Here is a 14,652-nt window from a genome sequence, read left to right as displayed (position 1 = left end):
TTTCTGATTTGTTTTGTTTTATTATGAAGAAATAAAGAAATGAAGTGTGGGAATTTTTATTTTATTTTTTAAATTGAATAACAATTCACGGTTTAATTTACGTGCATGTCACACGGATCTGGCAACCCTTCGGACGGATTAGAAAACATTCCATATCTCGGGGAAGTCTTTTGGGACTCAGGAAAAAAATAAGGAAAACATGAAGTAACAACTTTATAAACTTTAGTCTGGGACTATTGTCTGGCCAACAGCCGAAGACTGCTGTGGACAGGATGTGTTGTTTTATATGAAGAGCTGCGCCGATACTAGCGTCGCTGTAAGTATTTTAAAAACGAACGTCAACCGTCAACGCTAGCGTTAGCTAAGATAGCCAAGTTAGCTTAGCTAGCTAACATAGCGTAGCTAACAACTACAACGTCATTTCCGTTAGCGCGATCCAGAGCGTCGGAAGTAACCGGAAATACAAATAAATATATACCCAATTTACTACTTAAATACAATTACATTTTGATTTATGTGTTGATCGTGTGGTTTGTGTAGATAAACTGTTTCTCAATATAAATGTAAAGGTTTCCACCACTGGAGGCTGTAATTGGGATATACATATACAAATATTTATATATATATATTGTATTTATATATAAAAACATATATATATATATATATATACTTAAAAATGTATATATATTTAAAATATATAAGTATATATATATATTTAAAATATATATATATATATACATATATTTTAAAAAAACCATATATATAAAAAAATAAAAAAATATATAATGATAATATATAGCTTAGCTAGCTAATGCCAACGCTAGCATTAGCTAAGTTAGCTAAGCTAGTTGGCTATTGTTGACAGTGGTTTCAAATCTAATTTTCACAGTTTAACCTCATTTTCATACGTTATCGTTAATTAAAACAGACACGAACCTCCATTTTTATTAGTGTTAACTTATTTACAGTGAACTACGTTGACTGTATAAAATGTGTATTAATTTCCACTTTAACGCTATAATAATAATAACTGTAACTTTCACCAGGTCCTCTGAAGAAGGATGGCCGGTGTTTTAATGTTTGTGGAGAACGTGACGCGACGGCTGAAGATCGACGTCATGAGAGAAGCTGGACGTCAGTATCCGGTCTTCTGCTTCCTGCTGCTGTCTCTGGTGACGATGACTCTGCTGCTCAACAGGTCTCTCTCTCACACACACACACACACACACACACACACACACACACACTCACACTCACACTCACACTCACACACAATCACTTTTATTGGACATGTGTGGTGGCCTCTCCTCTCCCTCCTCTTCATCCCCCTCTTCATCTTAAAAAAACATTTCAAATCATGTTTTGATTCAAAATAGTGAAATAAATTTCTGCTCATTCTCAGGTTCCTGCTTCTCTCCGTCGTATAAAATGTTAAATTGAAAGTTTTTCAGTTGTGTACATCTGAAGACGTGTCGTTGCCTCCAGGTATGTCCACATCCTGATGGTCTTCTGGTCCTTCCTGGCTGGCGTCACTACTTTCTATTGCTCCCTCGGACCGGAGACCCTCCTACCCAATGTCCTCTTCAGCGTGAAGCCGAGGAGCAAAGTAAGTCTGTATGATAATCATTTTATAAATTGAGTCATTATTATGTTTAATGAAGTATAATAATGTTCTTACAGCTCGTGTAGGAAGTTAAACATCATAATTCATCTCTAATATCTATTAATATTCACGTGAAAACATCTTCAAACTACTGGATTCATTGTAGTTTATCACCAAAACTACATTTTACAGAGATGACATGTGAACACATCATGATAACGTTATAATGAACCTTCAGCCAGTACTCATGTTCACTGAGCAGAGCCTGAAGGCATCATAGTGTAACTGAAGTGAACCTCCGTTGGTTAGCCGTTAGCGGTGCTGCTAACGTTACTAGCTCTCCTCTGATTGGTTGTTTACAATGAAACATGATCAGAGACTAGAAACACATGTTCTACTGAGTCAGTAAAACTTTATTTCCACTCTGATGGTTAACATTAAAACTTTATTTACACTCTGATGGTTAACGTTAAAACTTTATTTACACTGTGATGGTTAACGTTAACTTTATTTACACGCTGATGGTTAGCGTTAAAACTTTATTTACACTCTGATGGTTAACGTTAAAACTTTATTTACACTCTGATGGTTAACGTTGAAACTTTATTTACACTCTGATGGTTAACGTTAACTTTATTTACACTCTGATGGTTAACGTTAACTTTATTTACACTCTGATGGTTAACGTTAAACTTTATTTACACTCTGATGGTTAACGTTAAAACTTTATTTACACTCTGATGGTTAACGTTGAAACTTTATTTACACTCTGATGGTTAACGTTGAAACTTTATTTACACTCTGATGGTTAACGTTAACTTTATTTACACGCTGATGGTTAACGTTAAAACTTTATTTACACTCTGATGGTTAACGTTAAAACTTTATTTACACTCTGATGGTTAACGTTAAAACTTTATTTACACTCTGATGGTTAACGTTAAAACTTTATTTACACTCTGATGGTTAACGTTAAAACTTTATTTACACTCTGATGGTTAACGTTGAAACTTTATTTACACTCTGATGGTTAACGTTAACTTTATTTACACTCTGATGGTTAACGTTAAAACTTTATTTACACTCTGATGGTTAACGTTAAAACTTTATTTACACTCTGATGGTTAACGTTGAAACTTTATTTACACTCTGATGGTTAACGTTAACTTTATTTACAGTCTGATGGTTAACGTTAACTTTATTTACAGTCTGATGGTTAACGTTAACTTTATTTACAGTCTGATGGTTAACGTTAACTTTATTTACAGTCTGATGGTTAACGTTGAAACTTTATTTACAGTCTGATGGTTAACGTTAACTTTATTTACAGTCTGATGGTTAACGTTAACTTTATTTACAGTCTGATGGTTAACGTTGAAACTTTATTTACAGTCTGATGGTTAACGTTAAAACTTTATTTACAGTCTGATGGTTAACGTTAAACCGTGAGGGGGGTCAGTACGGAGCCACTGCGGCCCTTTACACCACTATTGTGAACACATATGGTGTTTACGTACTCAGAGATGTTTTCCTCCATTGTATGTTGTGTGTAACATAAACCTGCAACTAATGATTCTTTTCTCGATGAATTGTTTGGTCTTCAAAACGTCCAAATCCCAAAGATCTTCACTTTAATCTGATATAAAACAGATAAAAAGCAAGAAAATCTTTGTATCTGAGAAGTTGAAAATATTCTCTTACTTGAATGATAAATCGATGACTGTGATTATTTTTCTCTTGATTGATTAGTCGACTCCTCGTTGCATCTCGTGATGAAACTGTTGTCTTGTTTTCCTCCACCAGCGGCGGGAGCAGGAGCTCTTTCCTCTGGGCCACAGCTGTGCCGTGTGCGGGAAGGTCAAGTGCAGCCGTCACCGGTACGGCCGCATGTCACGCGATGCAGAGAACACGCGTCACGCGATGCAGAGAACACGCGTCACGCGATGTGAAGTTTTCTTTCCTCTCGTCTGAAAGAAGACGTTGTGTGTTTTACTGAATATTTACAGGAATGAAGAATTCTCTAACTGAGCTCATGATGTACAACTAGAACACTAGGTTGCCCCCTCGTGGATATTATGAAGCACGACAGCATCTTTATTAATGAGGATTCTGATCAAGTCAGTTTAATATCTTAAGACCCACAACATTATATCTCTCCTCAGCCAAACAACAACAACAACATACTGCATTAATCATGGACGTGTGGTGAGATGTGTCTGTGAAGATGGTCACACTGATAATAAACTCACGTTTGGTTCTTTGCAGGCCGACGCTGCTCCTTGAGAACTATCAGCCGTGGTTGGACCTGAAGGTTCCCTCAAAAGTGGACGCTTCAGTAGCAGAGGTACCTTAATGTCAACGCTCGTATCCTCCAATGAACTGTTAATTATCTGAGAGGAAAACTGAGAAACACGTGTGTCTGTAAAGCTGTTGAATGAATGTAAATGTCATCGGTTACGTTTTCTGCCTGCAGCTGTTTGAGTTGGTTCTGGAGAACTTCGTGTACCCCTGGTACAGGTGAGAGGGAACTTCAACACAGTGTCTCTGATAGTTTGTATTTTAGAAGTTGTTCTCAACTTCCTCCTCTGGTTTTTAGGGACATCACAGACGACGAGGCGTGTGTGGACGAACTGAGGATGACTTTCCGCTTCTTCACGTCGGTGCTGGTCCGCCGGGCTCAGAAGGTTGGTCGTGTGTTTGGAGACACGAGGAGGAGGACTCGTGCTCTATTGTGTTCTCATACTGTGATGTGATTGAGTCTGTTAATGCGTCGTCTTTCACCGATGCTGCAGGTTGATGGTCCGGCTGTGTTTGCAGACAAAGTGATGAAAGCTGCGATGAAGCACATCGATGTTATTGCGAAAGCTCGAGAAAAAGGTACGAAGCTCCCGTACGAGTCAACATCGTCACCGTCTCCACTTACATGTTGCTTCTTCTTTTATTTATTCTTTCATTGATTCTACAGAACGTACACATCCTCACAGACATCAACACCAGGAACAACAACAATAACAAAGCAAAACATCGTAATACAATGAACCAATTAAGAATACATGATGAAGTCAAAGAAATACGATCATTTATATTTGTTCAAGCAACTTAAAGCTACACTGCCAGGAGCCAGTTACATGAAATGAAACACGGATATTTCTGGTGTCGTAAATCCAAATCTCATGGTGGATGATGCTGGTTTATGGAAGGTAACCTCGTGTGTGTGTGTGTGTGTGTGTGTGTGTGTATATGTGTGTGTGTGTATATGTGTGTGTGTATATGTGTGTGTGTATGTATATGTGTGTGTGTGTGTATATGTGTGTGTGTGTGTGTGTGTGTGTGTGTGCAGTGAAGGGTGTGGAGGGTCTCCAGCAGGCGTCTCTGGATGCATACGGCTCTGACCTCCACATCGCTCTGCGGAGCCGTAAGGACGAGCTGCTGTACCTGAGGAAGCTGACTGAGATGCTGTTTCCTTACGTCATGCCGCCCAAAGCCACAGACTGCAGGTAGGCCGACCAGAACCAGAACCTCAGAGACTGAACTGGGTCACATCTCTAGAATGTTTGAAGTTGATATAATATATATAGCACGTAGATATTATGTATATAATAATACTATTGGTGTATTAAAGCTGTAGCTGTGGTCTCTGCTCAGGTCTCTGGCTCTGCTGCTGAGGGAGGTGATGGCCGGATCCGTCATGTTACCCACCATGGACTTCATGGCCAACCCTGTAAGTAGAACAGCAGCTAATACGTCATGAACTTCATTTCATAACTTCATTTATGAACTTCATTTATTTACAATGAGTTTACAAACAGGCTTTGACGGACAGAAGCAGGAGAATATAACAGAAACACAACAAAACAACAAACTAAAGGAACATTTGAACACTGATAAAACACAACCCGATATGAAACAATACAAACAAATAAATACAAAATAAATATATAAGTGAAAGCACTAAAAATATGACGTCACAGCAAGTCTGTAAAAATGTGTTGAAGAAGTCATTTCATTTGAAGAAAAGAGTTTTGTTTAAGTTTCCACCGAATATATCGATTTAATAACACGTGAATAATAAAACACAAGTCATCGTTGATGGCAAACACTGAAGGTTTTACAATATTCAAATTCAACTTAATGAGGACATGAAGACATTAAGACAACGTGATGTTTCTCTTGTTCTATTTCATCCTTACTGACCGCCAGAGGCAGTGCTTAACACTGAATGTATTCCGTCTCGCGCATGCGCAGGTCGAATATTTATATCAACAAAGTCACGGGTGACCTCGGATGACCACCGTCATCTATAAGTTCCGGTGTCATCCTGAGCTCAGTCCCTTTTTTCTTCTCGCGTCGCAGGTTAGCTACCATGGTAGCTTAAACAAGGATGTGTCTACGATCAAGACATATTAGAGCTCGTCGCTGTAGCCTTGTGACTACCGGTCGGAGTTGCGGTTCTCTCGCCCTCCAAAGGCTGCGACGAGCTGTCCCTCTTCGGAGGGAACGGTGTGTTCGCCGTTCGGACATCGAGCCCCGGACTGGTGGACGCCCCTATCATCGGTCGTCACCAGTCTGATAAGGGTCAGCTAAGTCGTGATGACAGCAATCGGTAAGATCGATTAACATTGTTTTCTATAACAGTTGTTTGTTCCACGGTTGGCAGAGCGCTTCCGCTCTAGTAATCGAGTGGCGCGCTAACGAGAGCGTAGAATTACGCTGTCGGCCCGCCCTTCACAGTGTTACGGCTATCACAGTTAGCAGAGTGTTCCTGCTCAGGCAAACTTTGTGAGACACTAGTCCGCATTGGCGTTGTGTACATGGAGATTTAATCTTTACATCTGACGTAATTCGCAGTTAGCAGTGTCTTCACTCAGGCTAACTTGGATGCTAGCTGGGACTGCGTCCATCAACTTTGTAAACCTTACGGCTGTCACAGTTAACAGAGCGTCCTCGCTCAGGTTAACTCAGTGGAAAACTAGCTAAACAAAGCTGATACTGGGGCTGTAGCCATCAACTTTGTATCCTTACAACTGTCACAGTTAACAGAGCGTCCTCGCTCAGGTTAACTCAGTGGGAAACTAGCTAAACAAAGCTGATACTGGGGCTGTAGCCATCAACTTTGTATCCTTACGGCTGTCACAGTTAACAGAGCTGTCACAGTTAACAGAGCGTCCTCGCTCAGGTTAACTCAGTGGGAAACTAGCTAAACAAAGCTGATACTGGGGCTGTAGCCATCAACTTTGTATCCTTACAGCTGTCACAGTTAACAGAGCGTCCTCGCTCAGGTTAACTCAGTGGGAAACTAGCTAAACAAAGCTGATACTGGGACTGTAGCCATCAACTTTGTATCCTTACGGCTGTCACAGTTAACAGAGCGTCCTCGCTCAGGTTAACTCAGTGGGAAACTAGCTAAACAAAGCTGATACTGGGGCTGTAGCCATCAACTTTGTATCCTTACGGCTGTCACAGTTAACAGAGCGTCCCCGCTCAGGTTAACTCAGTGGGAAACTAGCTAAACAAAGCTGATACTGGGGCTGTAGCCATCAACTTTGTATCCTTACAGCTGTCACAGTTAACAGAGCGTCCTCGCTCAGGTTAACTCAGTGGGAAACTAGCTAAACAAAAGCTGATACTGGGACTGCGTCCATCAACTTTGTATCCTTACGGCTGTCACAGTTAACAGAGCTGTCACAGTTAACAGAGCGTCCTCGCTCAGGTTAACTCAGTGGGAAACTAGCTAAACAAAGCTGGTACTGGGGCTGTGGCCATCAACTTTGTAGCATTACAACGATCACAGTTAGCGGAATGTGCTCGCTCAGGCTAACTCGGTGAATGCTAGTTATACTAAATCAACATTGAGGTTGTGCCCATTGATGGTTTTTACGCATTACGGCTGTCGAGTTCGCTCCGGCTAACTAGACTAAGCTAATACTCGGTGTGTCCATTGATTGTTGTAAACATTATGGACATATCGGTGGCGGATATCAGTTAGCAGAGTGCCCTCGCTCAGGCTAACTGGTAGCACACCAAGAGTTACAGCACCTGTCCAAGTGGAGAGTGTCCTCGCACTGTAAGGACTGTGGTTTTTTTTTGTCCGTTTTCACAGTAGCAGAGTGCTCTCGCTCAAGCTAACTGGTGGGGCACCAATATCTGCAGCAACTATCCGAGTGAAGAGTGTCCTCGCTCCCCTCTCACTATGAGGACTGTTTTCCTGACCTGTTCCGCAGTGGCAGAGTGCTCTCGCTCAAGCTAACTGGTGGGACACCAATATCTGCAGCAGCTGTCTTAGTGAAGAGTGTCCTCGCTCCCCTCTCACTGTAAGGACTGTGTTCTTTTTGTCAGTTTTTCACAGTAGCAGAGTGCTCTCGCTCAAGCTAACTGGTGGGACACCAATATCTGCAGCAACTAGCTTAGTGAAGAGTGTCCTCGCTCCCCTCTCACTATAAGGACTTGCCTGGCCTGTTTCCACAGTGGCAGAGTGCTCTCGCTCAAGCTAACTGGTGGGACACCAATATCTGCAGCAATTAGTTTAGTGAAGAGTGTCCTCGCCCCTCTCACTATAAGGACTTTGCCTGACCTGTTTCCACAGTGGCAGAGTGCTCTCGCTCAAGCTAACTGGTGGGACACCAATATCGGCAGCAACTATCTTAGTGAAGAGTGGCCTCGCTCCCCTCTCACTGTACGGACTGTGTTCTGTTTTGTCCGTTTTTTACGGTAACAGAGTGCTCTCGCTCAAGCTAACTGGGGGGACACTAATATCTGCAGCAACTATCTTAGTGAAGAGAGTGGGCTTAGAGAGTGTCCTCGCCCCTCTCACTATAAGGACTTTGCCTGACCTGTTTCCACAGTTGCAGAGTGCTCTCGCTCAGGCTAACTGGTGGGTCACCAATATCCGCAGCGGCTGGCTAAGGGAAGAGTGTCCGAAGGATCACTCGCCACTGACTGCCCCCTGCCTGTTCTCTTAACATTCAGCAGAGCGCTCCCGCTCGGACTGATTTGGAATTCCGCATAAACTAGTGGGACAAGGGTTCCACCAGAATCGCGGCCATGTTAAACTCTCCCGGCTGTAGGACCTGTATAGCTCCTCTTCAGCCGGAGGACGGCCCTGACCTCTTGCCCTAGCAGGGAGAACCCAGGCAGGACCTGCGGCATCACGCCTTGAGCAGTAAGGTCTGCTAGGCTGGCCGAAGTGGAACACCTGATGCGGGAGGGCTACCTCCCCCTGTCAGGGCAGCTGAATCCAGACCAACCTACCCTGGTCATTTGTATGGCGCTTGCACGCCGGGCATACACAGCAGCTGGAACATCCACCTGTGAGTGCCTTCTTCAGGCACCTTCCCGCCCTCACCACCTTTTCTGTTCCTCCCTCCGAGGAATATCTGAGGGAGTTGCGTGCATGGTGGAGACACCAGGGCTCTCTCCCGCCTTACATCAGACCATGCAGGAGGTGGCAAATCTGGCCTTGCACGTATGCCAGCCAGTTAGACGACTATGGCGTCCATCAGTTTCCCCTGAGGAGACTCTGAGGCCCGATGCCAGGTGCCCTCGACCCAATGTCGGGGCAAAGATGACCTGCTATCCAGGGCTTAGGACACAGCAGCGCTGTGCACCGTATCGACAACTCCCTCTCCCACCTCATGCTTTCCCTCGCAGATTCTCTGCAGCGGGCTACTTCGACGCTTCTGCTCAGTGATGCTTCATTGCAGGCGTTTGCGCTCATATCGAGGGAACGTGGATGTATGATGTCCACCCTGGTTCAGACTCGCCGCCAGGTTTGGCTGGCGCAGTCACCCCTATCTGAGACATGTAGGAGGACCCTCCATACTGTCCCAGTGGAGCCTGGTGAGCTGTTCGAGTCAGCTGCTGTACAGGCGCTTCAGCGGACTGTTAGAGCTAGCCAGACCTGGCAGCAGTTCTCTGGTCTTTGCAGGGACATGCCTGCACCCCCAGACCTAGGGGTCCCATTTTTGGCCCACAAGGCCGTTTCTCAGCCTCCAGCTTACCCTAGTAGCGCAACAGGCCTCGGCGTCCTGCTGAGAGGCCGGACCGCTACCTATACAACCCTACTTACGTCCCCGTCCCCCCCGGCAGGGGTGCCAGGAGATGTCTCCAGGCCGGCTGTCAGGGTTCTTTCTCCCATCAGCGGATTTCCAAGGGAGAGTGGTTCACGTCTATCGACGCCTGTTCCCATGGTGCATCACCACAACTTTCAGTCCTGGGTGCTTCCATTCGGACTCTCCCATCTCCCCATGGGTGTCCACAGTGTGTTACTGCTGTCCTTTCCCCCTGCAATCGCAGGGCGTGAACATACTGCCGTACTTAGACGACTGGCTGACCTAGGCGCCGTCCCGGCTTCAGGCGCCACAGGACACTGCTCGCCTTCTCTCACGTGGCCCGGTAGGCCTCAAGGTGAACATGGAGAGGAGCTACCTGAGCCCTTCTCAGAGCATAACCTTCATTAGGGTGGCCCTATGAGGGCCTGTCTGTCGCCCCAGTGCGGATGGCTGAACAGCCTTCACTTGGATGGCAAGTGGCACAGATACAGGGCAATAATATTATCGAAACAGTGTCTATTCATCTATTCACTATCCCCATGGAGGGAGTGCATATCTGGCGAACAGTGTCCCAGGAACCGAGCCCCAGGGGCTCGGTTCCATTCCACCAGGAGATTGTCACAACAGTTACCTGCCTCTCAAGGCGGGGGCAGGGTGACAGAACGGGACAGCCTGGGGGCAGTTGTCTGCTGAAAGACCGCAGGTCCAGGTTCTAGAGCTAGCGCTCGAGCACTTCCTTCCATGTTTGAAGGGAAAGCATGTGCTTGTCCGGTGGACAGCACCTCTGCTGTGATTTCCCATGAACTATCGATGGGGCACCAGATCTGCAGAAGTTGCTACGGGGATCACCGTGGCCTTCTGACTTGGGAGGCCCCTCGCCTGACCAGCCTGTGGGCAATGTACCCACCAGGAGAATGGAACAAGGTTGTGGTTTTCCTGTTCCGTTACAAGCCTCCACCGGGAGAGTGGCGGCTGCATCCAGACGTGTCGACCCACTGCCCCCACTGGGTCTCCCTGACGGAGAGGACCAGCCCTCTGGGTCAAGATGCCCTGGCTCACACGTGGCCAGAGGATCTTCTTTATGCCTTTCCACCAGTCCCTCTGCTTTTGCTATAAGCTTGTCAGAGTTCTTCCCCGACAGGAGGGATCTCCTGTCGCAACTAGAGGGTCGGATTTGGCATTCCAATCCCTGCCGCCTTCAATTAGGGGTCACGGGAGGGCCCGACCGGATGCTGAGTGGCTGCATAGAACCAGTCTGACGGACTATTCTGAATGCCAGTGCGCGGTCTACCTGCCTGCAGTACAAGAAACAGGTGGAAGCTGTTCTCCGACTAGTGTGCGGCTCAGAACAAGGTCCCAGTACAGCGCCCCGTGCCTGCTGTACTGAGTTTCTACAGTCTCTCCTGGATAAGGGCCGGTCTCCCCTGCATGGGACCTACCCTTGGTACTGGACAGCTTATGCTTGTCCTTTTGAACCCCTGGCACAGGCGGAGCCTAGATGGCTATCAGCAAGACGGTTTTCTCCTTGCTGTCAATTCAGCTCAATGTGGGGGCGAGCTGCATGCCCTATCAGTGGAAGAATCATGTCTGAGGTGGAACTCAGATGGCTTGGGTGTCACTTTCTGGCCTAAGGCAGTGTTTCTCCCAAGGGGGTGGATACGTTCACATATAAACCGGCCTATCCAGCTGGCAAAGTTGACCCCCCCCTCCCCCATCGGGAGAGGAGAGGTCAAGGCTGCTGTGCCCAGTGTGGGCCCTCAGAGCTTATATGGAAGCCACCGCCTGCATAGCCAGTTATGGTGAGCCTAAGAAGGGCTGTGCTCCTTTTTAAGAAAAAAAGGAAAAACGGCACCTGTCCCACTGGATAGTGGAGGCCATTGCCGATACATACAAGGCGAGCGGCTGCGCTCGGCCATCCGGGGTGAAGGGTCACTACCAAGAGTGTCTCCACACCGAGGGCAAGCCTGAGTGGTGTGCCTGTGGGGGATACATGTGCGGCGGCCTCATGGGCATCACCGAGCACATTCACCAAACACTACAGAGTTAACGTTGCCGACCCTCACCCACTGGGGAGGGTTCTTGGCCAATTTTCTCTGCCGGAGCTATAAGGGGTAGTTACTGTGCTTCCTCGTGACTCTTTTGGTATAAGTCATCCAGTGTTAAGCACTGCCTCTGGCGGTCAGTAAGGATGAAATAGAACGAAAGTTACGGACGTAACTACGGTTCTATGAATCCTGGATGACCGCCAGAGTTCTTGGTCACTCGGAATCCCGTGAACTCGCGAGAAGATTCCATAGGACTGAGCTCAGGATGACACCGGAACTTATAGATGACGGTGGTCATCCGAGGTCACACGTGACTTTGTTGATATAAATATTCGACCTGCGCATGCGCGAGACGGAATACATTCAGTGTTAAGCACTGCCTCTGGCGGTCATCCAGGATTCATAGAACCGTAGTTACGTTCGTAACTTTCGTTTTCAGGACATGAAGACAACGTGATGTGTCTCTTGTTTTCAGGACATTAAGACATTAAGACAACGTGATGTTTCTCTTGTTTTCAGGACATGAAGACATTAAGACAACGTGATGTTTCTCTTGTTTTCAGGACATGAAGACATTAAGACAACGTGATGTTTCTCTTGTTTTCAGGACATGAAGACATTAAGACAACGTGATGTTTCTCTTGTTTTCAGGACATTGAGACGTTAAGACAACGTGATGTTTCTCTTGTTTTCAGGACATGAAGACATTAAGACAACGTGATGTTTCTCTTGTTTTCAGGACATTAAGACATTAAGACAACGTGATGTGTCTCTTGTTTTCAGGACATTAAGACATTAAGACAACGTGATGTTTCTCTTGTTTTCAGGACATTGAGACATTAAGACAACGTGATGTTTCTCTTGTTTTCAGGACATGAAGACATTAAGACAACGTGATGTGTCTCTTGTTTTCAGGACATTGAGACATTAAGACAACGTGATGTTTCTCTTGTTTTCAGGACATGAAGACATTAAGACAACGTGATGTGTCTCTTGTTTTCAGGACATTGAGACATTAAGACAACGTGATGTTTCTCTTGTTTTCAGGACATTAAGACATTAAGACAACGTGATGTTTCTCTTGTTTTCAGGACATGAAGACATTAAGACAACGTGATGTGTCTCTTGTTTTCAGGACATTGAGACATTAAGACAACGTGATGTTTCTCTTGTTTTCAGGACATGAAGACATTAAGACAACGTGATGTGTCTCTTGTTTTCAGGACATTGAGACATTAAGACAACGTGATGCTTCTCTTGTTTTCAGGACATTAAGACATTAAGACAACGTGATGTGTCTCTTGTTTTTCAGGACACTGTGAACCTCATGGTGCTGATATTTGTTGATGTCACTCCAGTAAGTTCACAGAACATCTCATGAATCCCGATTCCTGAAACATGAAACCGTTCTTCTTCTTCTGCTGCTTCATCTGAACGTCTTCTGTGTCTCCAGCCTGAAGCAGCGACCGATCCTCCGTCTGTCCTCGTGCCCTTTTTACAGAAATACGCCGACGTCGGCAACAAGAAGACGTCGGTGAGCAACTCGCCGAGAGACGGAGATCACGCTGATCGTTCATCTCCATGACGACATCTGTAGAAACATTTTTAAATACTTTCTTCTAACGTTGATGATACGCTGCCTCGTTGTACTTCATGTTCATGTCATAAATATACTCATCTCAATATGTCTCAGGGTTCAACAGGTCCTTTAAATCAATGTGTTTGAGGTACTGGTACTTGAGTATTTCCATCCAGTGATACTTTATACATTTTACAAGGTTTTAATCTTACAGCTTAAGATACTTGTTATTGGATATGATGCATTAGGGGGGGGGGGGGAGGAGAAGGAGAGGAGGGGGAGGAGGAGAGAGGGGGAGGAGGAGAAGAGAGAAGGAAGAAGAAGGAGGAGGAGGAGGAGGAGGAAGAGGAGACGCTATGAGCTGAGCTCTCTTCTGGAGTTATTTATTTATCTGCATAAGCAACATAGACAAACAGAAAAATATAGAAACCTCAGTGATGATAATCATCATGGACAGACGTGCTCTCCACTGTCTATTAAATGTATAATAACATAATAATGTGTTATATATATATATGAACTATGTCTTCAGTCCTCCTGACAAACGGGTTCTCCGGCTCGTCTTGTGTTCGTTGAGTGTTCTCTAAACCAGCTGCACTGTGTCCGTCTCCAGGTGCTGAAGTTGAACCTGAAGGAGATCCGGGAGCAGCAGGATCTCCTCTTTCGCTTCATGAACTTCCTGAAGCAGGAAGGAGCCGTTCACGTGCTGCAGTTCTGCCTCACTGTGGGTAAGGAACCGCAGAACCTCGGAACAACTAAGACACGCAAACCTGCAGCCGCCTCACCAGCAATGTGGGAGCAGATGTTTCTCCCCTGAGACAGATATATATATGCAGCATATATCTATGTCTTTATCCGTCTGTGTGTCGTTTCCCTCCAGAGGAGTTCAACAATAAGATCCTGAGTCCGGATCTGAGCGACTCTGAGCTGCGGCGGCTGCACGGCGAGGTGCTGCACATCTACGAGACGTACTGCCTCGACGAGAGCGTCGACAAGATCAGCTTCGACCGCTTCATCGTGGAGGAGATCAGGAACAGTGAGAAGGCTGCCGTCACATGCACGCACTGATATTCTGCTGTCATTACAAATACCACAACACGGTACAAACGGATGTATTTCTGTTTGGGTATTCAGAATTCGGCAGCGAGACATATGAGACAGGTGTAGCGCCCGATGGCCGCCGCACGCTTTCTAAAAATAAAAGTTGATTGAATATAATCGGAGGCCTTTTGTTTGAAACGAGCATCCCTCAGTAGTGCGCCAGCTGAGAGGACCTCGCCGGCGACGGGCAGACCCGAGCTGCCTCCGGGGTGACCACGGACCCACGGACCCACGGGCCTCCTGCCCCGATGTCCGGGCGCCCTGGTACAGCAAGGG

The 14,652-nt window shown here is 45.8% G+C and overlaps 1 protein-coding gene across 1 annotated transcript in view; it reads left to right on the top strand.

Moving 5' to 3' along the window:
* The first annotated feature begins 155 nt into the window (after positions 1 to 155).
* Positions 156 to 14,652, top strand: part of snx14 (sorting nexin 14) — a 29,169-nt gene continuing 14,672 nt past the window's right edge. Inside the window, exons 1-14 of the mRNA XM_079291479.1 lie at positions 156 to 316; positions 1,047 to 1,198; positions 1,486 to 1,606; positions 3,407 to 3,480; positions 3,869 to 3,947; positions 4,077 to 4,120; positions 4,200 to 4,287; positions 4,396 to 4,480; positions 4,944 to 5,100; positions 5,249 to 5,324; positions 13,009 to 13,053; positions 13,150 to 13,230; positions 13,889 to 14,003; positions 14,156 to 14,311. Coding sequence (XP_079147605.1) covers positions 1,062 to 1,198; positions 1,486 to 1,606; positions 3,407 to 3,480; positions 3,869 to 3,947; positions 4,077 to 4,120; positions 4,200 to 4,287; positions 4,396 to 4,480; positions 4,944 to 5,100; positions 5,249 to 5,324; positions 13,009 to 13,053; positions 13,150 to 13,230; positions 13,889 to 14,003; positions 14,156 to 14,311 — 1,258 coding nt within the window. The 5' untranslated portion in view covers positions 156 to 316; positions 1,047 to 1,061. The remainder of the gene's footprint in view (positions 317 to 1,046; positions 1,199 to 1,485; positions 1,607 to 3,406; positions 3,481 to 3,868; positions 3,948 to 4,076; positions 4,121 to 4,199; positions 4,288 to 4,395; positions 4,481 to 4,943; positions 5,101 to 5,248; positions 5,325 to 13,008; positions 13,054 to 13,149; positions 13,231 to 13,888; positions 14,004 to 14,155; positions 14,312 to 14,652) is intronic.

Source organism: Melanostigma gelatinosum (genome assembly GCF_949748355.1).
Source record: "Melanostigma gelatinosum genome assembly, chromosome: 19".
Classification (NCBI taxonomy): domain Eukaryota; kingdom Metazoa; phylum Chordata; class Actinopteri; order Perciformes; family Zoarcidae; genus Melanostigma; species Melanostigma gelatinosum.
This window is presented reverse-complemented; position numbering and strand designations above follow the sequence as displayed.